This window comes from Schistocerca americana, chromosome 2, assembly GCF_021461395.2.
Source record: "Schistocerca americana isolate TAMUIC-IGC-003095 chromosome 2, iqSchAmer2.1, whole genome shotgun sequence".
Classification (NCBI taxonomy): Eukaryota; Metazoa; Arthropoda; class Insecta; order Orthoptera; family Acrididae; genus Schistocerca; species Schistocerca americana.
Window position 1 is genome coordinate 273,004,806 of NC_060120.1, and position 26,734 is coordinate 273,031,539.

A 26,734-nucleotide genomic window follows, 5' to 3' on the forward strand; every position below is an offset into this window, starting at 1 on the left:
CACTGAAAGACCTAAGTCAAAACAGGCCCTGGGAGTAGACAACATTCCATTAGAACTACTGATAGCCTTGGGATAGCCAGCCATGACAAAAGTGTACCATCTTCTGAGCAACATGTATGAGACAGGTGAAATACCCTCACACTTCAAAAAGAATATAATAATTCCAATCCCAAAGAAAGCAGGTGTTGACAGGTGCGAAAATTACCGAAATATCAGTTTAATAAATCACGGCTGCGAAATATTAACACAAATTCTTTACAGACAAATGGAAAACCTGGTAGAAGCTGACCTCAGGGAAGATCAGTTTTGATTCTTTAGAAATGCTCGAACACATGTGGCAGTACTGACCCTACGACTTATCTTAGAAGATAGATTAAGGAAAGGCAAACCTACATTTCTAGCATTTGTAGACTTAGAGATAGCTTTTGACAATGTTGCCTGGAATACTCTCTTTCAAATTCTGAAGGTGGCAGGGATCAAATACAGAGGGCAAAAGGCTATTTACAATTTGTACAGATACCAGACGGCATTTATAAGAGTCGAGGGGCATAAAAGGGAAGCAGTAGTTGGGAAGAGAGTGAGACAGGGTTGTAGTCTATCTCCAATGTTACTCAATCTATATATTAAGCAAGAAGTTTGTTGTTGTGGTCTTCAGTCCTGAGACTGGTTTGATGCAGCTCTCCATGCTACTCTATCCTGTGCAAGCTTCATCATCTCCCAGTACCTACTGCAACCTACATCCTTCTGAATCTGCTTAGTGTATTCATCTCTTGGTCTCCCTCTACGATTTTTACCCTCCACGCTGCCCTCCAATACTAAATTGGTGATCCCTTGATGCCTCAGAACATGTCCTACCAACCAATCCCTTCTTCTGGTCAAGTTGTGCCACAAATTTCTCTTCTCCCCAGTCCTATTCAATACTTCCTCATTAGTTATGTGATCTACCCATCTAATCTTCAGCATTCTTCTGTAGCACCACATTTCGAAAGCTTCTATCCTCTTATTGTCTAATCTATTTATCATCCATGTTTCACTTCCATACATGGCTACACTCCATACAAATACTTTCAGAAAAGACTTCCTGACACTTAAATCTATACTCGATGTTAACAAATTTCTCTTCTTCAGAAGCAAGAAGTAAAGGAAACAAAAGAAAAATTTGGAGTAGGAATTAAAACCCATGGAGAAGAAATAAAAACTTTGAGGTTTGCCAATGACATTGTAATTCTGTCAGAGACAGCAAAGGGCCTGGAAGAGCAGTTGAATGGAATGGACAGTGCCTTGAAAGGAGGATATAAGATGAACAACAACAAAAGCAAAACGAGTATAATGGAATGTAGTTGGAATTAAGTCAGGTGATGCTGAGGGAATTAGATTAGGAAATGAGACACTTAAAGTAGTAGACGAGTTTTGCTATTTGGGGAGCAAAAATAACTGATGACGGCCGAAGTAGAGAGGATATAATATGAAGAAGAGAAATTTGTTAACATTGAGTATAGATTCAAGTGCCAGGAAGGCTTTTCTGAAAGTATTTGTATGGAGTGTAGCCATGTATGGAATTGGAACATGAACAATGAACAGTTTAGACAAGAAGAGAATAGAAGCTTTTGAAATAAAGTACAGAAGAATGCTCAAAATTAGATGGGTAGATCACATAACTAATGAGGAGGTACTGAACAGAACTGGGGAGAAGAGAAATTTGTGGCACAACTTGACTAGAAGAAGGGATTGGTTGGTAGGTCATGTTCTGAGGCATCAAGGGATCACCAATTTAGTATTGGAGGGAAGTGTGGAGGGTAAAAATCACAGAGGGAGAGAGATGAATACACTCAGCAGATTCAGAAGGATGTTGTTGCAACAGGTACTATGAGATGAAGAAGCTTCCACAGGATAGTGAGCTGTATCAAACTAGTCTCTGGACCGAAGACCACAACAATAGGTAGAGTTCTAAACAGGCAAGGAATCAGAACTGTCTTCGAGGCACATACAAGAATTGTAGAAATGTTGCGAACAGCTACAGATAATTTCGGCCTGAAAGTGCTGGGAATTTTTGACATTCCTTATGAGTGTGGCAAAGTTATGTGGGCCAGCCTATAAGGGATGTTGAAGATCGCTGCGTCGAACATAAGCATCACCTTAAATATTAGCATTTGGATGAATCAGCTGCTGCAGAACACAAGGTTTTGTTTGAACAAAGGAGAATACTTCCTCATGTGTCAACCTATTGGGGCTCTGTGACCATGGAAACAGTTGAAATTAGACTGTGAATATAACTTCAGTGGACACACCAGCTAAGCACTTGATAAAGAAAAAGACACAGAGAAAGATTTCTTGCAGTTTACTGCCTAATGTGAGGGATGGTGCTGGATAGAGATTGCAAACAAAAATCTTTTGACACAGATGGCACAACCTCAGTAAATGCTATTTCCTTGTTGTCATCATCATGCAGTCCATCCACTCGGATGCTGTCCTTTGGATATAAAAGTGGGGGCGTCACCAATTTACAACAGTCAGTCTTAATTCCAGCGGACAATGATGGATGCAATCACTGAAAGCTTGGAATTTTATTGATGCGGCACATAAACAGAAAACTTTTAATGCAAGACACTGAAATGTTTGATCTTATGGTGATGGCTACATACCTTAATGTATTAACCACAGCAATAGAGTACTACAGTACTGTGAAAGATGGTAGAAGATTAACAGATCGAACTGTGGACAAGCACAGTGAGCAAATAGAATGCAAGATAGCAAACAAATGCAACACAAAGGAGAGATCAGAGAATATACATGTAAAATAATAATATGAGGAAGACAGAGCATGTATGGTCAGAATCTCAATAAGAAATGACCATGTTACTGAAGGTACCATGCAAGAAAGAAAGGTGAATATATATATATATATATATATATATATATATATATATATAAAAACAAAGATGATGCGACTTACCAAACGAAAGCGCTGGCAGGTCGATAGACACACAAACATATACACAAAATTCAATCTTTCGCAACCAACGATTGCTTCATCAGGAAAGAGAGGGAAAGACGACAGGATGTAGGTTTTAAGGGAGAGGGTAAGGAGTCATTCCAATCCCGGGAGCGGAAAGACTTACCTTAGGGGGGAAAAAGGACAGGTATACACTCGCACACACACCCATATCCAACCGCACATAGACACAAGCAGAAAATGTCTGCTTCTGTCTGTGTATGTGCGGTTGGATATGGGTGTGTGTGCGAGTGTATACCTGTCCTTTTTTCCCCCTAAGGTAAGTCTTTCCGCTGCCGGGATTGGAATGACTCCTCACCCTCTCCCTTAAAACCCACATCCTTCCCTCTTTCCTGATGAAGCAACCGTTGGTTGCGAAAGCTTGAATTTTGTGTGTATGTTTGTGTTTGTTTGTGTGTCTATCGACCTGCCAGCGCTTTCGTTTGGTAAGTCACATCATCTTTGTTTATATATTGTGACTAAATACTGAAAAAGGGAAAGGAATTAGGGTTGACCATCCCAGCAATGACTTTGTCATTACATGTGGAAAACAAACTCTGAGTGGGGAAGCAAATCTGATGTGCCCTCTCCAAAGGAATCATCCTAGCATTTTATTTAAGCAAATTATGGAACACAAAAAACTTAAATCTCGAAGGCCAGATGAGAATTTGGACCATGGTTCTCCAGAATTCAAGTCCACTGACTTAACCCCTGCACCATCTAATTCTGTTAAATAGCCGAATTACTTCCCTTGCAACTACCATTATATTGGTCATCATTACTGGCTACAATTCAGGAATGAATTGCATACTATGATTTTAATTTTTCTGACAGGTTGAATGCAACAAAATTACAGTATTGTTTCTTTTCAAACTATGTAGTGCAATATTAACTGAAAATGACTCTTGAGAACTTGTGGAACACTTTTTGCCTGTCTTCCATGCATGATCTTCATTCTTGCTGCCAATACTAATCCACCCAAGATGAAGTTCAACACACTAAACGGTATTGCAAATATTTTCCATTCATTCTGCACAGTCTGACAAATTATAAAGCATCTTGTATCAATCAGAGAATCCTCTTGAAAAAACTATAAAATATGAGAGAATAGCTGGCCAATAGGGGTTACTTATCTTCAGGAGAAATGTCAGTACTGCCAACAGACACATGTCAAAGGACATACATTATTCTAGCTTTTTGAACACCCAGTTCCTCCCATCAGGGAGGATATACGGTGGGTCCCTCCCATTTTGGGACCCGAGTGATGTACTCTTCCATTCTACCTCTCCCCTCCCTAATGGAGAAACTTATTTCCAGAAGCTAGGAAATGTATGTATTTTTATAAAATATTATATGTAAAAATAAAGACGCTGTAACTTACCAAACGAGAAAGTGTTGGTATGTTGATAGAGACAATAAAAAACACACAAACACACACAAAATTTCAAGCTCTCGCAACCCAAGGTTGCTTCATCAGGAAAGAGGGAAGGATGTGGGTTTTAAGGGAGAGGGTAAGGAGTCATTCCAATTCTCGGAGTGGAAAGACTTACCTTATGGGGAAAAAAGAACTTGTATACACTCGCGCACGCATGCACACATATCCATCTGCACAAATACAGATACAGGCAGACATGTGTAAATGCAAAGAGGTTGGGTAGATATGTCAGTCGAGGCGGAAGTACAGAGACAAAGATGTTGTTGAATGACAGGTGAGGTACGAGCGGCCGCAACTTGAAATTAGCGGAGGTTGAGGCCTGGTGGGTAACAGGAAGAGAGAATATATTGAAGGGCAAGTTCCCATCTCTGGAGTTCTGATAGGTTGGTGTCAGTGGGAAGTATCCAGATAACCCAGACGGTATAACACTGCCAAGATGTGCTGGTTACGAAGGTTAGGTGGACGGCGGAAAGACACTCTTGGTGGAGTGGGGAGGATTTCATGAAGGATGGATCTCATTTCAGGGCAGGATTTGAGGAAGTCGTATCCTTGCTGGAGAGCCTCGTAACCTCTTGGTTCATCCCTATGAAATCCCTAAACCATCTTCCCTACCCTCTGGCTCCTACCCTTGTAACTGCCCTCGGTGTAAGACCTATCCCATGCACCCTCCCACCACCACCTACTCCAGTTCTGTAACCCGGAAGGTGTACACGATCAAAGGCAGAGCCACATGTAAAAGCACCCACGGTGATTCACCAATTGACATGCCTACACTGTGAAGTCTTCTATGTAGGAATGACCAGCAACAAACTGTCCATTCGCATGAACGGACACAGGCAGACAGTGTTTGTTGGTAACGAGGTAGCTAAACATGCCTTGGTGCACGGCCAGCACATCTTAGCACAGTGTTACACCGTCCGGGTTATCTGGATACTTCCCCCTGACACCAACGTATCAGAACTCTCCAGAGATGGGAACTTGCCCTTCCCGTTACCCACCAGGCCTCAACCTCCACTAATTTCAAGTTGCCACCACTAGTACCTCACCAGTCATACAACATCTTTGCCTCTGTATTTCCGCCTCAACTGATATCTCTGCCCAACTTCTTTGAATTTACACATGTCTGCCTGTATCTGTATATGTGCAGATGGATGTGTATGCGTGCGCGTGCGTGCATGCGTGCGCGAGTGTATACATGTCCTTTTTCCCCCTAAGGTAAGTCTTTCCGCTCCCAGGATTGGAATGACTCCTCACCCTCTCCCTTAAAACCCACATCCTTTCGTCTTTCCCCCTCCTTCCCTCTTTCCTGATGAAGCAACCTTGGGTTGCGGAAGCTTGAAATTTGTGTGTGTGTTTGTGTGTTTTTTATTGTCTCTATCAACATGCCAACGCTTTCTCGTTTGGTAAGTTACAGCATCTTGATTTTTATATATATTTTTCCCACGAGGAATTTTTCCATCTAATATATTTATAAAATATTATTATTTTATGTGAATTTTCAGATTTCTAGGATGCAAGAAATAATCCATTTAGTTGCAGACAACTAGCCACAGCTGCATGCCCCAAACCAAACAGGTTATTTTATTACTTTTCTCAGCATTTAATAAAGTGGTTATTTCAAATAATACCTGTAGTACACAATATATCCAACAGATAATCAGATCCAAGGAAGCAACACATGAAAGAAAGTATTTTTATACAACTTTATTGAAGTTTTTCACAACTGTCAGTTATGTGAAGTTCCAAACAGTGGCACAATTTCAGAGGATGTTCACATTCACAAAAAATATATACACACACAGCTACACTTACACTATTGGACAATTACCATCACTTTCTACACTGCTCCACATTTAGATCACTGTGTGTGGGGATTTACTGACTCTGAAGATTTTTTTTCTGTGGAACAAACAGCATACCATTAGCATAAGATAATTCATTATCAAAACCTGTCTAAACAGCCATGATTGCAAGTATAATACGAAATCAATTCCAATGACAAAATATCACATTACATGTATGCAAGAATATGTAAAAGAAAACCTTTCCTGGACACAAGTATGGTGCAGAATCTCGAAACAGTACACACTAAAATAAATATATGTGGTTTTCAAAGCTAATATTACTTACATTAAAGAGATTACAAGCATCAAGAATAGAGCAAGGAGTGCAGAAACAAGGAATGGAAAAATTGCTTATTCTAATGAGTAGGAAAAAAAAAACATTGCGCAATGAGGTACAAAGTTCTCATGTCTCAGATGATAAAACAAGGCTTAACAATAATATTTAGTGTTGCAATACAGAAAAGTTAAATATAAAATCAGGGGAAAAATATAAGACTAAGGGATGACAATGAAAAGAAATCAAAACAATGAGATGTGAATGGGATCACCTTAAGCCGACGGGGGGTTGCAGTCTGTAACAGACTGCAAGGATACAACTTTGTAGAATTTTGTACGGTTATTCACACCAAGCAGCATTTAGATTTGACAGCAATTACACTGTCCAGTCACATAACTGTGAGAACCTGTCAAAGCATGAGATATGCAGGAAGAGTGTCATTGAGGTTCTAAAAGTACCAACAGGGATGTGGAGCTATGCCAACTCCAGAGCTGTGGCCAGCTGCGCTGCTTTACTTATTTGAGGATAGATGGCACTAACAGCCCAATCGAGGTGGTTGCATTTATTCTTGATTGGGTTTTAATCCTGTGAGTTTGATGGACAGGAGAGTATGGTGAACTCATCCTGGAACTCTTCAACTGACACGTGTACACTGTTAGCTGTGTAACATATTGTTCTGCTGGTGGAGGAGTCTCAAGAAAAAACCAAACTGCATACAGAGGTGGACATGATCCCCGAGGATAGGCACCTACTTGTGTTGATCCACTGTGCCTACCTTAATGACAGGATCATCCAAGGGTTATGCCACAAAAGCACTTCCTGGACCACAAGGCTCCCTTCTCTGGCAAGGACCCTTACGAAGATTGTTGCTGGCCATCTGTTTGATAGAGCATAAAATGTGATTCATCTGAAAAGGCCACCTGTCACTACATGATGGACATCCAGTTGTGGTACTCGTGTGCAAATTAAAGCCTTCATTGCTGATGAACAGCAGCCAGCATGAGCATATGAAACAGGTGCCTGCTACAGAGGCTCATACACAGCGAAGTTTACTGAATGGTCATTGAGGAGACACTGTTGGTATCCCCTCGATCCACCTGGTTGGTCAGTTGCACAAAAGTGCATGTCTGTTCACCCGTACATGTCTCCATAGATGTATTCACCAGTTATTTATGCCCTGTGGTGCACTACAGTTGCTTCGGCACTCGTTTTGGATAGTGCCATTTTGTAATGCATGGTATACTTAAACCATAGAGGCACACAAACAGAATACACACTTAGGCACACAGTGGACTCGCATTCAGGACGACAATGGTTCAATCCCGTGTCCAGCCATCCTGATTTAGGTTTTCCGTTATTTCCCTAAATCGCTCCAGGCAAATGCTGGGAAGGTTCCTTTGAAAGGGCATGGCTGACTTCCTTCCCTGTCCTTCCCTAATCTGATGACCTCATGACCTAGCTGTTTGGTTTCTTCCCGAAACAACCCAACCCCCCTCCCACTTAGCCATTTCAGAAATGGTGTGTGCGCTGATATGGAACTTCCTGGCAGATTAAAACTGTGTGCCCGACTGAGGCTCGAACTCGGGACCTTTGCCTTTCGCGGGCAAGTGCTCTACCATCTGAGCTACCAAAGCACGACTCACGCCCGGCCCTCACGGCTTCACTTCTGCCAGTATCTCGTCTCCTACCTTCCAAACTTTACAGAAGCTCTCCTGCCAACCTTGCAGAACTAGCACTCCTGAAAGAAAGGAGTGCTAGTTCTGCAAGGTTGACAGGAGAGCTTCTGTAAAGTTTGGAAGGTAGGAGACGAGATACTGGCAGAAGTGAAGCCGTGAGGGCCGGGCGTGAGTCGTGCTTTGGTAGCTCAGATGGTAGAGCACTTGCCCGCGAAAGGCAAAGGTCCCGAGTTCGAGTCTCGGTCGGGCACACAGTTTTAATCTGCCAGGAAGTTTCAAAGACTGCACTGTTTTCCGCATCGCCCAACATGCTTTATATACCCTCCACTGCTATTGCTGCCACCTGCCATCTATGAGTGGTTATTGCATGTTGAACACAGGTGATGGTCACATTAATGCAACTGAGCTGTGTATAAAGAGAAGGTACATGTGACTGAACCATGAGTAAAGGGAAGTAATATGCATATGGTTTTTTACTCTAAAACAACCAAGATACACTCGTGGATTGAACAATAAAGTTGTTGGCATTCATGCTTTTGTTTGTTAAATGTAGCTTGGACAAACATGGAGGGAAACAGTATTCTTGAAAGGGAACATCCTCTGCACTGTAGAATCCTCTGTTTCTTACAGAATTCATTCCAGGACAAATGATATACCACATGAACACCTCATCTACATAATCATAGAGCCGCTGTCATGTTTAATAGTAGAAAGGGACCAGTCTGAAATCGAATTTGATGTGACTGAAATTTGGTCTGAATATAGTCTATTAATCATAGCTCAGTGATCATCCTAAAGCCAACAAAGTTAGATTTTGCAGTACAGAATTTCAGCAAAAATTTGGTTGCCTGTAACAGGTTTATCTCATGAAAACAGTGAGTGCATGTAATTGGTTGTAATTTCAATAAAATTCTGAGACAAATAAATAGAACTAGAATACATATTGATCTCTATTTAGCACTGGAAAATCCCGGGTGGAACAACACCACCATGAAAAGGAGAGTTTGCTACCCCCCATATAAAGAAGGTGTTGGATTGCAGACAGGCGCAATGAAGAAAGATTGCTAAACATTTAAGTTTTTGGACAAAATTTCACAACAGAAAACACACACACACAATATTTGTCATACAGCTGAAATGTTTAGCAGTCTTTTTGTTGTGACTCTTTGCAACACAATGCCTTCTCTAAGTGATGAGTAGCAATTTATGCTTTTGAAAGTGTTGTTACTGATCTCTACTGCATCTCCTGTCAAAATAGTGCTACAAATAACCCAAATTCAGGTTTTATCAGGGATTAAGTACATTGTGAATGCAAATGAGATTGTATACTAACTGGAACCAAAAAAGATCCTGTTTTAGTTGTACAGTATAAAAACTGTCCATGAAATACATTATGAAATTTTATTAAAGTTCAAAACTTTCCAAGAGCACATTGGTGCATTTCCTCTGAACCATTTTGATAAACCAGCAATTTAACCAGAAGTACACCTCTGGGTACGGAGTAAATCGCATAAAATAGAACCTTGGCACTTTACACAGAGGAAGGACTGGAAATTTACTTATACTTTATAAAATCACACCATGAGGTACTTCACAAAAAAAAAAAAAATTGAGACAACTGTTTAGCAATTTTACATATATTTTGGAATATCAGAAAAAGGATTAAAATAAATCTACAAAATGAAACCACACTGTCAGTTTATTACAAACATGTGACCTGTGGAATCAGCTCTGGGAGAAAATCTTTGCAATGGCCTACAATAGTGTACATGTTCTTTTGTTGATGGTGGAAAATGAACACGCAATTTCAGCATAATGTGGAGAAAATCATTACAAAAATGTAGCTATGTCTTTTTACAGTATGCGTTCTTCCAGATACATGTTCAAATATGAAATATATTTTAAATTTATGTGAAAAAATGTAATTTAAGGATATTTTCATAAAATTAGCAAAAATAACCAAAATACAATGTAAGCAACAACTAAAAATAATTATGCACTAACAAAATCAGTTGGTGACTGAAAGTAAAGTTTGTACAAAGGAAAAAAGTAATGACCTGTGTAATGAGAGTAGCAAGTGCTCCTGCAGAAAAGTGTGTTAAAACAGCCTGTAAACTTAATCATCTTATACCATTATATGTAGTACTTATTGCCTATGAGCATGGTTCAGAACAACTAATATCCTCTCAACAGACAAGCTACTGAACAGTGTATGCACACACAGCAATAAATATGGGCAGCAAGCTTCTGTTTGTCAATAGAGGAATCACTGAGACAGTATTGTTCCCCCTTCTTTTGCTCACAGTGTAGTAATTTCTGGGTACTGATCACTCTACACTACACTGTGTTAAAAAAACCTAACAATCTTGAAGAGGGAGACAGTGATTAAATTTTGTGTGTCCATGCAATGAAAAGTTATGAAATGCTTAGAATAAATTACCCTTTTGGTGGTTCTTGCTTTTTGAAGCTTTTTTCCTTCTCTTTACAGTCTTAAAATTTCAAATTCTGTCATTTACATAATTTCATTTAGATTTTTACAACACAAGATTCATTGTTCCATTTTAGATATTCTTGGTAGTGCTATTGCAATTTTTACCGTATTTATGTATTTTTTATGTTCTTTTAACTTTAATGTAAGTGCATGTAAACTTCAGATGGTTACACACTTCATAAACTGTCAACACTTTTATTTTCTAAAATTAATTTTATAACTTGTCTTTTAGACAAACCTGTCAATTCAGGGACAGTGTTATATACTGCATATAAATTGTCACTGTCTGCAGCACTGAATTTGCTAGTGATAACTGTGAACCGTTAAATGCCTATATTCTTTTCTTCAGTTTTCAAGAACCAGAATGTTACCTCTTATACACCCTGTTTCAAGTCATTACATGTACAAGGGAATAACAAACTTTTATCTAGCATACCACTTCAGGAAAACTGTATAGCCTTGTCACATCAAACAAGTCTAAAACCCCAATACATAACATCACTACTCTGTTCAGCAAGCGCAACTAAGTTATTGTATGGACTTGAAACCCCAGCATCATTGGATTTGCCGCCAGGGATTGGAGAGGACAAAGGGTTTAAATCAACTCGCTCTGTTTCTGTTGTTTTACTTTGTGTTTGTGTTAATACCTGAGTATCTTTCTGAGCTGTTACTGGTGGGGCATCTGAAGAATGCTTCAAGTCACCGGCCATGGGATTTGATGATTGTGTATTTTCTGGTTTAACTGAAAAAATTACATGAAGAAATTGAAATTAGTAACTACACAAAGTAATGCTGTAAAGTTTCAGTATGTTTCGTTTATAAAACATTAAACTGATTGACTGTGTAACATTATTATTTTCATCTTGTCCAAAGGAATATTGTCTTTTATGGAAAAAGCTAACTAAATAACGAAGTTAATAACGATGCTTAAAAGTTGTGGACAATGAAAGTGGCAATTTAGATTGCACATGTATTGTTACTCAATACATTTGGCTGGCAGCAGCACTGTTAGTCTGTTTAACAATCAGATAATATAGTTTTAGTCTTTTAATGTGCATACACCTATGAAGCAAAAAACAGAATGATTCCTTGACAGCAAAAGCATCACAGGTTGGCTGGCCACCAGAGCAATGGTGATTGGTAACATGAACTTCAACTACAAATAAAACAGTGTGTGTTAGTCACTTGTTTATTTTGCCACTACACATTGCAATGGTTCACATCACCATATTCAGGTGGAGGATTGTTTATTAACAGGGCTGGTGTTGAAGAGTACAGACATCTTTTCAAAGTCGCAGACCAAGGACAGTGTAAGTTCAACATCAACATCTACATCTACACAGATACTCCGCAAGCCACTGTACGGTTCATTGTAGAGGGTACTCTGTACTACTACTACCAGTCATTTTCTTTCCTGTTCCACTCACAAACAGAGCAAGGGAAAAACGACTGTCTATATGCCTCCTTATGAGCCCTAATTTCTCGAATCTTATTTTCATGGTCCTTACGTGTGATGTAAGTTGGTCAGTAGAATCGTTTGGCAGTCCGCTTCAAATGACTGTTCTCTAAATTTTTTCACTAATGTTTCTTGAAAAGAAGATTGCCTTTCCTCCAGGGATTCTCATTTGAGTGCCCCAAGCATCTCCATAACACTTATGTGTTGTTTGAACCTACTGGTAACAAATCAAGCAGCCCGCCTCTGAATTGCTTCGATGCCTTCTTTCAATCCAACCTGGTACAGATCCCAATCACTCAAGCAGTTTTCAAGAATAGGTCGCACCAGCATCCTATATGCTGTCTCCTTTACAGATGTGCCACTCCATCCTAAAATTCCTCCAACAAACCGAAGATGACCATTCGCTTTCCCTACCACAGTTCTCACATGCTCGTTCCACCTCATATCGCACTGCAACTTTATGCCTGGATATTTAAATGACCTGAGTGTGTCAAGCAGGACACTACTAATACTGTATCCAGACATTACTGGTTTGATCTTCCTCTTCACCAGCATTAACTTACATTTTTCTAGCTGCCACTCATCACACCAACTGGAAATTTTTTCTAAGACATCTTGTATCTTCCTACAGTCACTCAACTCCAACTACTTACCGTACACACGGCATTATCAGCAAACAACTGCAAATTGCTGCCCACCCTATCAGCCAAATATAGAGAACAGCAGCAGTCCTGCCACACTTGCCTCAGACACTCCTGAAGATACCCTTGTCTCTGATAAACACTCACCATCAAGAAGAACATACTGGGTTCTATTACTGAAGAAGTCTTTGAGCCACTCGCATATCTGTGGACTTATTCCATATGCTCATACCTTCGTTAACAGCCTGCAATGGGGCACCGTGTCAAATTCTTTCCACGAATCTAGAAATAAGCAATCTGCTTGTTGCCCTTCATCCATAGTTCTCAGTACAACATGTGAGAAAAGGGCAAGATGAGTTTCACACGAGTGATGCTTTCTAAAACAACGCCGATTCGTGCACGTAAGCTTTTCAGTCTCAAGAAAGTTTATTATACAAGGGTTGGGACTTAAATAGTGGCAACTATTTATTCACAACCGATACAAAAGAGTTGAATGTTTCCATCTGTTACTGTCCTTCAAAGTAGTCACCAGCGTTGTGTAGAACCCATTGCCAGCGACGTGGAAGGCATAGTATACCAAAAGTAAAGCCTGTCCAGTGGACGGTGCAAATGGAGCGGTTAACTGTCTCTCGAATCTCTGGAACAGTTATGAAGTGAATGCCACGAAGTGGTTCCTTCATCTTTGGAATCAAATCAAAGTCACAAGGACTTAAAATTTTTTACTGTTCGTTTTTGGAGCATCACCTGCAACCAGCTTTGTAAAAGAAGCAGCGACACTTTCTGCACAACCCGTCCATCATTTTGCACAAAACTGCGTGGGCGCATACAGCGAAAGCTGTGGCAGCTCTGTTCAGCTTCAGAACTGTTCCAGAGATTCGACAGGCAGTACACCGTTCCATTCGCACCACCAACAGAACAGACTCTGCTAACGGTTTACTATGCCTTCCACATCGCTGGCAAAGGCTTCTACAGAACGCTGGTGACTACATTGAAGGGCTGTAACAAGTGCAAACATGTAACTCTTTTGTATCGGTTGTGAATAAATAGTTGCCATTATTTAAGTTCCAACCTTCATATTCAAACTGAAAATATGTTCAAGGGTTCTGCAGCAAACAGAAGTTATGGATACTGGTCTGTAATTTTGTGGGTCCAATCTGTACCCTTTCTTTGCATGCTGGAGTTATCTGCACTTTTCTCCATTCACTTGCGACTTTGTGCTGGATGAGAGATTCATAATAAATGCAAGCTAGGTAAAGGGCCAATGCCGTAGAGTACTCTTTGTAAAATCGAACTGGGATTCCATCCAGACCTGGTGATTTATTTGCTTTCAAATCTCTTGGTTGTTTCTCTACACCAGGTATGCTTATTACTAAGGTGACCATATGGGAGCCAGTCTGATGGTACATTTGTACGATTCTCCTGTGTGAACAATTTCTTGAATGTGAAATTTAAAACTTCAGCTTTTGTTTTACTATCTTCAACTGTCACCACGCTGCTCAACAAGGGACTGAACGGAAGCATTAGACCCGCTTAGTGATTTTACATATGATCAGAATTTTCTCGGGTTTTCAGCTACATCCTTTGCTAAGATGTGACAGTGGTAGTTGCTGTATGCTTTGCACATAGATCTCTTCACAGATGCACGAACCTCTACTAACCTTTGCTTGTTGTCATTTACGCATTCCCTTTTGAAACCAAGAGTACAACAACCTCTGCTTCCTCAGCATCTGCCGAATTTTGTTATTAAACCATGGTGGGTCTTTCCCATCCTTTATCTACTTACTAGGCATATAACTCTCCAGACCATGATTTACAATCTGCTTAAACTTTGCTTGCAATTCCTCTACATCCACTTTAGTGGAACTAAGTGATGCCAATTCACTGTCTAAGTGAGATGTTAATAACTGCTTGTCTGCTCTATCTAGCAGAAACAACTCTCCTATCTTTTTTGACTGATTTATTAACTTCTGTCATCATAGTTGCTATAAAGACATCATGATTGCATTTCTATACTGACATTGTCAATAAGGTCCAGCCTATTTGTAGCTACAAGGTCTTTTGTGTCTTTTCCTAATATATAAATTGTTGATTTCAAAAAGGCACTTTAGAGATTAAAAAACATGAATTTATGACAGTGAATTGTACTTACAGAGACGGCAAAGTTGTAAAAGGTCTGAAAACTGTTGCCTGATGTACGTCCTCTCCACTGCACATTGCATTTACACTGTCGTTTGTTGTTTCAAAGTTATACATGTTACAGATATGTTCATTTACAGCGGTTAAAGAGATACAAGATTAAATGATTTCTACAAAAATAAGTATTTTTTTTTTTAAAAAAAAGGGGGGGGGGGGGGGAGGGGAAACAAAGATCATGTCCAAGACATCCTCCAAACATTCAACAAAATGCACAAGAATATTAAATCACCTATGAACAGGAAATAAATGATACCATCAAATTCCTTGATTTAACCATCTGCAAACAAGACAACAAATATGTCTTCCAAATTTATAGGAAAACAACCACCACAGACAAACACACGTGCTTCCTCCTGCACAAACCAGCAGCTTACCACTCAATGATCCACAGAGTTACGAAAACCCAGAGTGATGGGAGCCTCCAGAATGAAATAAAAATCATAAATCAAATCAAATAGCTGTCGCTAATGGGTACAAACCCACACTAACAGAAAGTTTAGTTTAAGAATAAAATTAACAAAATAACCACTAAGAACCAAAAGAATACAGTAAAAGCCTGCACACCCTCCCTCGGTAACACCTCCCAAAAAATTGACAATATCCTCAAACGACACAGAATAAGAACTTTAAATGCCCGGCTCAGTGCATAGATCAAACAGGCCATGACTTCCGCACCAGATTCAAGGAACACATCAATGCCTTCAGATACAACACACCACATAAATCTGTAACAGCCTCAAATATAAAAGATACAGGACATCCATTTGACAATGTAGTAAACAACCTTGAAATACTGCAGACACTGAACGAAGGACACAGAATGTGTCTATATGATGAGCTAGAAATCTATGTACGCAGAAAAAACTTGGGGAACATCTACTCCATGATGACAGTGGAACAGGCTCAACCAATTTTTCCAAAAGCTTTGACAAAGTACTTAACACATTCTCATAATTTACAGTTTCAATGTACAGCAATTAATGCAATCACTCACATTCATCCCTCAATAAGTTCAACATACAATGTATATGTATGATCTGTTGTAATCCTACGGTGACAGTGTAAATGTAACGTGCAGTGGAGAGGACATACATCAGGAAAAGGTATGCAGACGTTTTACAACTCTACTGTCCCTATAAGTATAATTCACAGTCAGAAATTAATGTTTTTAACCTCTACAGTGTCTTTTTTAAATCAACAATTTTTATCATTAGCAAAAGACACAAAATATCCTAGACAATCCTTGCTCTGTGACTTTGAAAAGATGTCTGTACTCTTCACCAACACCAGCCACCTAAATAAACAATTCTCCACATGACAATGACTGTGTGAACCATTGAGACACACAGTAGGGGGCAAAAAAGGTTGCAGCCCTCATAATGCCATCCGTTATGGATGAAATATTCACAAGCACTTCAAATATTACATTTTCTGAATCATTTCAAATTGAAAGCATCCTTATCGTGGTTAGAATATGGAGACCTTAAGTTAAATAATGGAGCCATATACTTTTTTACAAGCCTGGCTACTCAACACCACTGGTAATACAATGAATGGTTGTCTTTTCTCATACCATGTTAACTAGAAGATATTTTCTATGCATTCTCCTTTGATTCCTGAACTATGAGATTAACAGTAACTGCTTTACAAAATGAATGGTTATGTCAAATGATTATCAATAAAGGAATTTATAATTTTTCAAGGCTAATGGGAAGCACAGTGTTATGGTTAGTATACTTACTGAAAACTGATTCAGCTGTGTATAAGACCATTAACATGAAATGAAATTGTGTCATGCATGACAGTCTGATTTCCACAATGAGGCAGTAGAATATTCTGCGTAGTTGCTGAGAATACACACCATTTCTACATATCAATAAAGTTACAGCCGTTCATGAAATGGGAAAATCAACAGATTTTTTGGAACCCTTAGGGAAAAAAGGTCATCCAAGATGTTATGTTTACCTGACGATCAAGAGGTACAGTAAAACTGGGCCTGCTGAAGATCATCAGAGGCTTGGACATCCATCACTCATTCACAGAAATCCTGTCAAGAGGCAATCAGTGATGGCACGTGACCTGGAAATATTAAAAAGTTTGATGTCTCAGGGAGTCAAACATGATCTGAGGGCGAGAAGTTTTCACTGAAGAATTGGTCACTGTGTTAGTCCATTGCTGAGGAAACTGAAATGAAAATTCCTTCTTCATAAATACACAGAAATCATCTCAGATCACCAGTTTTTCCCCACAATTGTAGTGGCTTTCACAATTTAAATAATACTTTAATGAACTCAAATGACAAGTGTGAGATGCAGTGAAAGAAAAATTTGTTTTGAATGTCCCAATACCTTCTGAGGTCCTTCAGATGCAATATGGTCCAACAGCAAAAAATAATTTGTTGTCACAGCCATTTTTGTCAGTAATTGTGGTATATTTCACTCACATCTACTACAATGTAATGCTGGAGTCAAGTATGACACACTTTAAAAATAAATTATTCAACACTGGAAAGGAAGTATGCAATAGTGGCTAGCAAAAGGATGCAGGCCAAAAACTGATCAAGGCCATCTCAAGAGCATGGGACTTTTATCCCTTGTATTGTCCTCCCACCAACACATAGTTCATCTATTCTGGAGTAGTACTAAAGAACAAGTGTCGCAAGAGTAATATCCTGTAAGCTGTAACAAGAAACTCTACCACATTCACCACCCTCAAGAGATCAAGCAAATTTTTCCACATAAAATCCAACAAAAGTTTAACACTATGTAATTTTGTATGAGCATAAATCTGCAGTGGAAGATAAATAGTGTAATGAATAATGACAACCACTCATTGTGTGGCAGAAGTGTTGAGTGATGCATAGCCACATAAACACGAGGTTCTGTAGTGTAGTTCAGCATTTGAACATATATTGTTCTTAAGTGTTCTATGTCCCAATTGGGCTAGGTAAGGTAATACTGTCAATATCATGTAGAAATGGCTAGTAAATTCATAGCAGCTAATCCTGGATCAATATTAGTTCGTTTTTTCATTTCTGGCTAAAGTTCCCACAAGAACTGTACAGGGAGATTTTTATTATTATCATTGTTATTATTACAAGAACTGATTTATTGCTGAATCAATTATTACTGTAGTTAAAGATGCAACTCTCTAATGTATATGTGTTATCTAGTAGCTTTCTATGATCCACATTCTGATACATGAATGGTATTTAACTTCATAAATCATTAACTACAATCCCACAACAGATTAAACTAAAGACAAACCATACAGCATGATCGTCTTAATTTCCTTCAACAAGAGATACTTTGAACTTTTTTGGTATTTTAGTAAATGTTATTTAATCAAAAGATGACTTGAGTGTTGTATAAAATTCAATGCTAAAGCTTTCAAAGCTATACTTAGATGATATAATACTAAAGATACCATACCATCTTTCTAAATGCAGACTGCATTTCATTAACTATTTCAAGATTATTGATAACAGGATATCAAAACTTCAGAATACATCTTGCTAGTGGTACAACACACACATACAAATTGAAAAATATTAGAAAAATTTTAACAGGCTGGTTAGTTTTGGTGGGACTGTTTACGCTATTTTTCAAAAGAATAACATTACTTTACAAAACTTTAATATCTCAGATATACTATAAATTCCATTTTAGTAAATGTGGTATAGAGTGGTTTACAAATAAGATGAAATTGATTTTTAAAAAATGTAGCTGAGAGGCAACAATAATCCTCTCTACTGGAGTTTCAGAATTCAGAAACATCTTTCGTAACCTGTTTGGGTGTAACGCAAGGCAATTAAAACGAAGCACCCAGAAAGCTAAGTAATGAGAAATCACTTTGGTCTTCGGGTCTTTTGTTGATCTTCAGGAGTCAGCTTTTAACATTTCTACAACCTTTCTGGTGACTGCATAGTTTTAAAGGAAGCCCAATGAATAGAATTTGAAAGCCAATATTTTCAGAGGTGTAGTTGAAAGAATCCCATGGAAAAATAATTCTCATTATTTTCTAAAAAGCTTTTAGAGTATCCTTTTGTTCTATTGGTACTTAAAAGGCATCAAATTTATCATCATACCATCTTACCTCCATAAATAAAATTATACGTAACGGCAACATATTTCTTTGCATAGGTTAGGGCTTCTTGCGACACTTCTGACGCTTGCCGAGGGTAGCACAAAGCAGACATTGCCAACGACCCAGCAGCACCATATGTCAGCCTCCGGAACCAACCACCTCGCAGGCCAAATATGACACCCGTAAGGCCTCCTAAACTGATGGCACCAATGCGTGGCAAATAGTTCCCCTCCTCCTTCAGAAATGCCAAAGTCGCTGTTAATAGAAATGCAAGTTTGAAAAAACTATTAATTTTCAAATCACAATATTTATCAAATTAATGGACAGGACATGTTTTCACATTTACATCTACATTTATACTCTGCAAACCACTGTGAAGTGCCTGGCTGCAACTTTCAATTTCAATATGATGATCAGCATTAAGTAAAATGATGTTTAAAAAGCACAAATGCACAATGAATTTTCACAATTAACACACTTAATAAATATAATACAGCAGAAATTTTACACGAAAATACAAATATATAAGTAATAAAATTACATGAGAGAGTTCCCAGCCAGCATTTATTTTAAGGAGACAAAATGTTCAGTATTACCAACAGGCACTTATAAAGGTACAAGACACTACCTCTTTCTCCCCTCGTGCATAATGACAGGTGGCCAGGTCTCTCTCTCTCTCTCTCTCTCTCTCTCTCTCTCTGGTCAAAGTGACCTGACTTTCCTTTTTAACCTTTGCTAACCTATCTCTCTGTCATCCCTTTGCAAGGAACTAATAATTGTGGAAGTCAGAATAGTGTCATGTATTTGTCCCTTTATGCCCATTGGCAGTACTAAATATATTACCTACTTAAGTACTGGCTACCGATTCTGTCTCATGAATTTATAGTTTTCTCAAGCGAATTTTCCTTTTGATATAAATAAAAAAGAATTCTGTCGTCAACTCAAATGCTGGACTGAACACCACAGTGCTTTACTAGGTCTGGTCGTATTGAAGGTGGCATGCCATTGTCTTTACCTTGTTATACATCACACCTCTGCTGGCTGGGACAGGAGTCTTTCCATTTAATTTCAAATAATGTTTACATCTTATTTATTTCACTTGATCAGGTGCTCAATTTAGCAGTTTTATACCTGCTACTGTCTCATTTTCTGTTTTCTTGAAATAAGTGAAAAAACAAAGAAGCAGATGCTTTTCTTCTTCTCTTGCTGGATGCCAAAGTGAGTGTTAAGTTACCTTGGTGTGGACTACATTAATTATCAATCTTATCAATTATTTTATATTTATGACATTGAAAACAATCACTTATGGGTGAAATTATTTAACTGGATGGATAAAAAAATCCACTCACCAAGCGGTGGAAGAACACACACATAAAAGACTGATGTGACTGGCAAGCTTTCGGAGCCAGTGGCTTCTCCTTCAGGCAGAATTGTTTAAGGGGAAGGGTGAAGGGTGAAGGGTGAAGGAAAAGGACTAGCACCCCTGACCCACAGTTCTGGGTGACTTTCACAAAATCTACCCCTTTTCCAAAACCTCTTCAAGTCCTTTTCCTTCACCTTTCTTCCTTCCCCTACAACCCTTCTGCCTGAAGGAGAAGCCATGACTCCGAAAGCTTGCCAATCACAACAGTCTTTTATATGTGTGTTCTGCTGCCGTTTGGTGAGTAGATTTTTTTTATCTATACAGTTAAAAAAATTTATATTTATGTTGTTATATGCACAGCAGAAAGCATTATCCAACAAGGCAAAGGAAAGATTTCTTCTGTCAGTCAAATTTAAGTTGGATATGATAATCTGACATTTGAACAGACATACCCGTCCAAGTTAACAGGGGCACCACCCACAGTGTAACATGAATTCAAGTCATGATGCAAGTCAGGCATTTTTCATATTGGTAAGTCATTGCTAGACCTGGAAGTGGTGATATGTATGCAACGCAAAATATACAATAAATTTAACTACAGTCCTACAATGGACATTTAACTTTCCCAATAAAGTAGCCTGCATTTAAAGCACATATCCTTCTGACATGCTATGAAGAGCTTTATGGTGGCCTTGCTTGTGCTTCCAGTGACAATATCACGATCGTAATCAGGTACAACAATAAAGCAAATAACTCTATAGCAGATATCCCAATTAGTGCAACAATGAACAAAGTCAAATATCCAGTGACAATCTACAGCATGGGGAACTTCAACAGATAATGTTGAAACAGGAGTTAAATCAGCCAAAACTAGCAGTAAAAATACAGAAACATGATTCCAGAAAATGAAGACACACAAGCCAAATTAAGAAGATGGGTTACTGTATGCTGTTTACAGAATCTTTAGCTCAGGCATCTCCAATTGTTTGGCAGCATTGCAGACATTTAAAAAAAATGTCAAACATAATCCAATAACAAAGACAAAAGATTAATAGAATGTGGAAAACGAATATTAAGGGTTAACATCATGTTGTCCATGATATCATTACAGATGGAATTCAATCTTGGTGGGGGTATGGAAGGAATAGGCAATCGGCTACAAAGAAAACCACTTTAGTATTTGACTCCAGCTTTCAGTAACTATGGAAAACCTAAATTGGACAGGAAGACAATTTTAGCCTCATTCTTCTAGGGGCAAATCCAATTCTTTCATCACTGTGCCTCTTCAGTCAGTAGCACAACAATGTTAAGGAACACAATAAGTAATACTACAGCCACAGAGTTGTTCTTGATGAATTTGTTGTATGTACTGTTCTTAGTGTGTTTGCCACATTAACACACTATGCTATCCTGACAAATACAGTGATGGTGATGGTTGCTGAAAGCTCTTATTTTCTTAGTGAATTAATGTGATAAGTACACCACAAACAGTTTCTGTAATAGGTTCTACTACAAAATACACGAATGGCAGAGGTACATTATGTGATCAAAAGTATCTGGACACCTGGCTGAAAATGACTTACAAGTTTGTGGCACCCTCCATCAATAATGCTGGAATTCAATATGGTGTTGGTCCACCCTTAGCCTTGATGACAGCTTCCACTCTCACAGGCATTCATTCAATCAGGTGCTGAAAGGTTTCTTGGAGAATGGCAGCCCATTCTTCACAGAGTGCTGCACTGAGGAGAGGTATCGATGTCGGTCAGTGAGGCCTGCCGCGAAGTCGTGTTCCAAAACATCCAAAAGGTGTTCTATAGGATTCACGTCAGGACTGTGTGCAGGCCAGTCCATTACAGGGATGTTATTGTCATGTAACCACTCTGCCACAGACCGTACATTATGAACAGGTGCTTGATTGTGTTAAAAGATGCAATTGCCATCCCTGAATTGTTCTTCAACACTGGGAAGCAAGAAGGTGCTTAAAACATCAATGTAGGCCTGTGTTGTGATAGTGTCACAACAACAACAAAGGGTGCACGCCCCCTCCATGAAAAAACACAACCACTCCATAACACCACTGCCTTTGAATTTTACTGTAGGCACTACACACGCTGGCAAATGATATTCACCGGTCATTTAACATACCCACACCCTGCCACTGGATCGCCACGTTGTGCACTGTGATTAGTCACTCCAGACAATGTTTTCCCACTGTTCAATCATCCAATGTTTATGCTTTTTACACCTAGCAAGGAATCATTTGGCATTTACCAGCATGATGTGTGGTTTACAATCAGCCGCTTGACCACAAAATCCAAGGTTACTCACCTCCCACCTGTCATAGTACTTGCAGTGGATGCTGATGCAGTTTGGAATTCCTGTGTGGTGGTCTGGATAGATGTCTGCCTATTACACATTATGACCCTCTTCAACTTTTGGCAGTCTCTGTGAATCAACAGACGAGGTCAGCCTGTGTGCTTTTGTGCTGTATGTGTCCCTTCATGTTTCCACTTCACTATCACATCAGAAACAGTGGACCTATGGATATATAGGAGTGTGGAAATCTCGCATACAGACGTATGACACAAGTTACACCCCATCACCTGACCACGTTCAAAGTCTGCGAGTTCCGCAGAGTGTCCCATTCTGCTCTCTCATGATGTCTAATGACCACTGAGGTCGCTGATATGGAGTACCTGGCAGCAGGTGGCAGCACAATCCACCTAATATGAAAAATGTTTGTTTTTGGGGGTGTCTGGATACTTTTGAGCACATAGTGTATGTTCAATCTACATAATTTCTTTCGTAGTTACTATAAGTTCACAAGTAATTTAAACTATGTAATGGAGCAGTTTCTCTTACTATCAGTGGATATGAATTCTTAAAGTAAAGACTTCTAAACTGATTGAAATAAAACTTTCTAAGTTGACAGGCCATATTTTATTTCTTCCTTTGGGCTTATTGACTGCATCACACAACATTGGTCTTTCTCAGGAATTCTTCAAATGGACAAAGACGGTTGAAAGAGACAGTGTAATTGTTGGTATTATTATGTGCTATTTGATGTGACACAATGTACGGCTTCTTCACTTGTGTTTTTGACCTGATGACAGTCTGCCAAAATGCATTATCTGTATGACAAAATAAAGTGTAATGCACACAGACAATTTTGTATAAGTGCATTATGGTAGCAGACGTCTACAAAGAGTTCCTGCTTTGCATTATCAAGATAATGTAATGAACCTATAGATAGAAGGTTCTCCTTCATTTGTTAGGTCACTCCAGGCCAACTTGTCTATCCTCCAGGCCAAAGACACGTCTGGAGACGCACCGGACAGTGGTGGGATGCCAACCTGGCTGTCACCTGCCATACGGACCGATAACAAAGAGACATGTTGTGAGGCTGCAATTTCATTTCACAACAGGACTCCTTTGGTTTGTTATCCACAGTACCCTTAAAGCATAGCGGTACATCATTGATATTCTACACCCCGTTTGGGTGCCCTTCATGACGAGCCATCCTGGGCTCATACATTTCAGCAAGATAATGCGTGCGTGCGTACACACACACACACACAATATGACAGTTCTTACTGCCTGTCTTTGTGATTGCCAAACCCTACCTTGGCCAGCAAAGTTGCTAGATCTCTCCCCAACTGAGGACGTCTGGAGCATTTTGGGCAGGGCCCTCCGACCAAGTCATGATTTTACCAGTCTAACACACCAATTGGATGGAATTTGGCAAATTATCCCTCAGGAGGACAACCAACAACTCTATCAATCCACACCAAGGAAAATGACTGCTTGCGTAAGGCCCAGATGTGAACCAACACATTACTTACTTGCTCAATTTTTGAAGCTCTTTCTCTGGAATAAATCATCAGATTTTCTGAAATTGTAATAATTTTTTTGCCTGTACATATACATCACATTTACCGATTTTCATCCCATTCAGACAATTCCTTCATGGCACGTCTTTTTGTCTTAGAGGTTAATTACTTACTTCCAGAATTTTCTAAGGTAAAGTGGGTTTCAAGAGTAAATCTTAAGCCAGTTTAAAGTCCTGTACCTCAAAAAACACATCTATACTTTTTCAGCTCTAATGGGCATTTGTTTCATGTGAGCTATCTGTGAATAGTATTTAAATGACAAAAAAGAGAATGTTGTGTCATTGTTGGCTCTGCTGCAATGGATTCAATCTGTGTGTTCACTATTGATCAAAATATAAAACTGGTATCATCTGCCTGCAAATTTTTAGTGGGTTTCTACATTTGCAGTATAAAATCAAAAGACTACTTGCTTCACCATTGTGACACAGGCAAATAAAAAGCAGGAGTAAAACAAACTTTCTTCAGTGCACAAAGGGTGAATATCCTGAGGATATCACTCAGTTTAAACAGTGCATTCAAACCGATCAAGCTACACTAATTGAACAGCAACTAGCAACTGAATATTTTGTTGAAAAATTGTCAGACAGAGCTGCAAATCTTTCAATCCACCATTTTGTGTTAAAGTACTACACTGAATACCTGGAGGTTGTAACAGAAAACCTGAAACTCAATGAAGTAGTGGCACTGATGCATCTTACAGAAAACTATTTTTTGCTGTTTAGAATGCTTTTCAGGGTTGTCACTGGAAGAACAGCCAGACAATATTTAATCCCACTGTGACATATTCTGTTGTATTGATCAGTACCAGTGCAAAAACCTAAACACATGGAACTATTGCAGTGCATGGCTCTGTTCAGAGCTTAGTCTTTTTCCTCCCAAACTGATTTTTTTTCCTTTATTCAGTGATGGCTCTGCTGTCCAGCACAAGAGCTTTAATAACATTTCAGATTTTTCATGGATCAAATTCTCACACCGTATGATCTGTACTCATTTTGTGATGATGGTTAAATAAACAGAGTTTGCATTTGCTGAAAAATCAGTTTGTATCTGCTTCCACAGTTGCTCAAACGATGGAAAAACCATCCTGCAGATTTGTATGGTATTCAGAAGAGTAAATTTTCAGGTGACACAAGTTTATTTTTAATGAAGCTGTATGATGCCAGTATTGAGCTAGCAAAAAGATTTTTCTGTTGCTTGCATTTACAATGACAAATGGTGGGTTGGAAATGTGTGTGATATCTTGTCTGAGTAGCAAGATGCACTGATAAATTTTATGCATCCTTCTGGACCATCACATTCTCTCCACTGCCATTAAGAAAAAATTCATGACCGTTTTCTGGGCAGAATCTTTAGGCTTCTCCTGCACAATACCACCTTGATGGTCCATCAGTAGAAGGACCTAGTTCCTCTTTGATAAGTCCCCAAAACATAGTTTTTTTTTTTTAAAAAAAAAAGCAGTACCCAGTGCCTGTTCACCGAATTTTTCTCCCTTAAGAAATATGGTGCCTCTGGGCTTAAGGGGTTCACCATGGATACATGATCTATCTGTCCATGCCTTTTTAAGTCTGTGGTTGCAAGACAGTTCAAAGATTCAGTCCAATCTGATAAGACTCAGATCCTCGCTGGGGTTATTAAACAGGCTGTACAGAGATACGAGAAGAAATTATTAAAAATGACAATAATTCTAATCAGACAGAGGGTGCGAAACTGGATGGTATCTGGATACCTGAAAACAAGAACCACTCTTCCATCATGGGTCAATCAAAATAGCTTATGGCAACAATTGATAACAGCCAAAAGCACTCCAGTTTTGTAAACATGTGATGTCCCGCATTTGTGCAGGAGCATGCAGAAACTAAATTCACCTCAGTCAGCAGTGAACCAGGGCATCTGTTAAACCTTCATACAAGGTTTCTTCAATAAATTCAGTTTACTATGGCAAAATAGCTTAGAATATTTAATAAGTACAGCAGTGTTCCATGTTGTGAAACTTTTTGGCAGATTAGAAGTGTGTGCCAGACAAGAAAAACATTCCCCTCTGCAACGTTTCTATTCACGGAACTACACAGGCACAAATAAATGACTGTGCACTTTCTTGTGTGATGTCTCCTTCATGAAATTTCCAGTATCTTCATACACCTAATACAAATTGTGGGAAAAAGATAAAATTCAAGTTTTCTTAAGGAGATAGCTATGTGTTTGTCCCTGCTGTAATGCATTCTTATAGAACACTGACTAGTAGTTTCTAATTTTATGTAACACATTATATTAGGTCTGTATCTCAGTTGCAGGCATTTACATTTTTTAATATCATCATCCAATGTTTAATGTTTGTTTGGCTTTACATGTCATGAAAAAAGTGGGGGATAGGTTTTTTTATCTATTGC

General features: G+C 38.9%; 1 protein-coding gene across 3 annotated transcripts in view; it reads right to left on the reverse strand.

Moving 5' to 3' along the window:
• Positions 1–6,116: 6,116 nt before the first annotated feature.
• LOC124594949 (MICOS complex subunit MIC27) overlaps positions 6,117–26,734 on the reverse strand; it is a 67,992-nt gene continuing 47,374 nt past the window's right edge. Inside the window, exons 4-6 of one of the 3 annotated variants that reach the window (XM_047133456.1) lie at positions 19,104–19,349; positions 11,363–11,457; positions 6,117–6,326 (exon numbers count right to left, since the gene is read on the reverse strand). In XM_047133456.1, coding sequence (XP_046989412.1) covers positions 6,303–6,326; positions 11,363–11,457; positions 19,104–19,349 — 365 coding nt within the window. In that variant the 3' untranslated portion in view covers positions 6,117–6,302. Of the gene's footprint in view, positions 6,327–11,362; positions 11,458–16,973; positions 17,088–19,103; positions 19,350–26,734 lie in introns of those variants that run through there. The other 2 variants (XR_006978169.1, XM_047133457.1) reach the window with 2 other exon arrangements.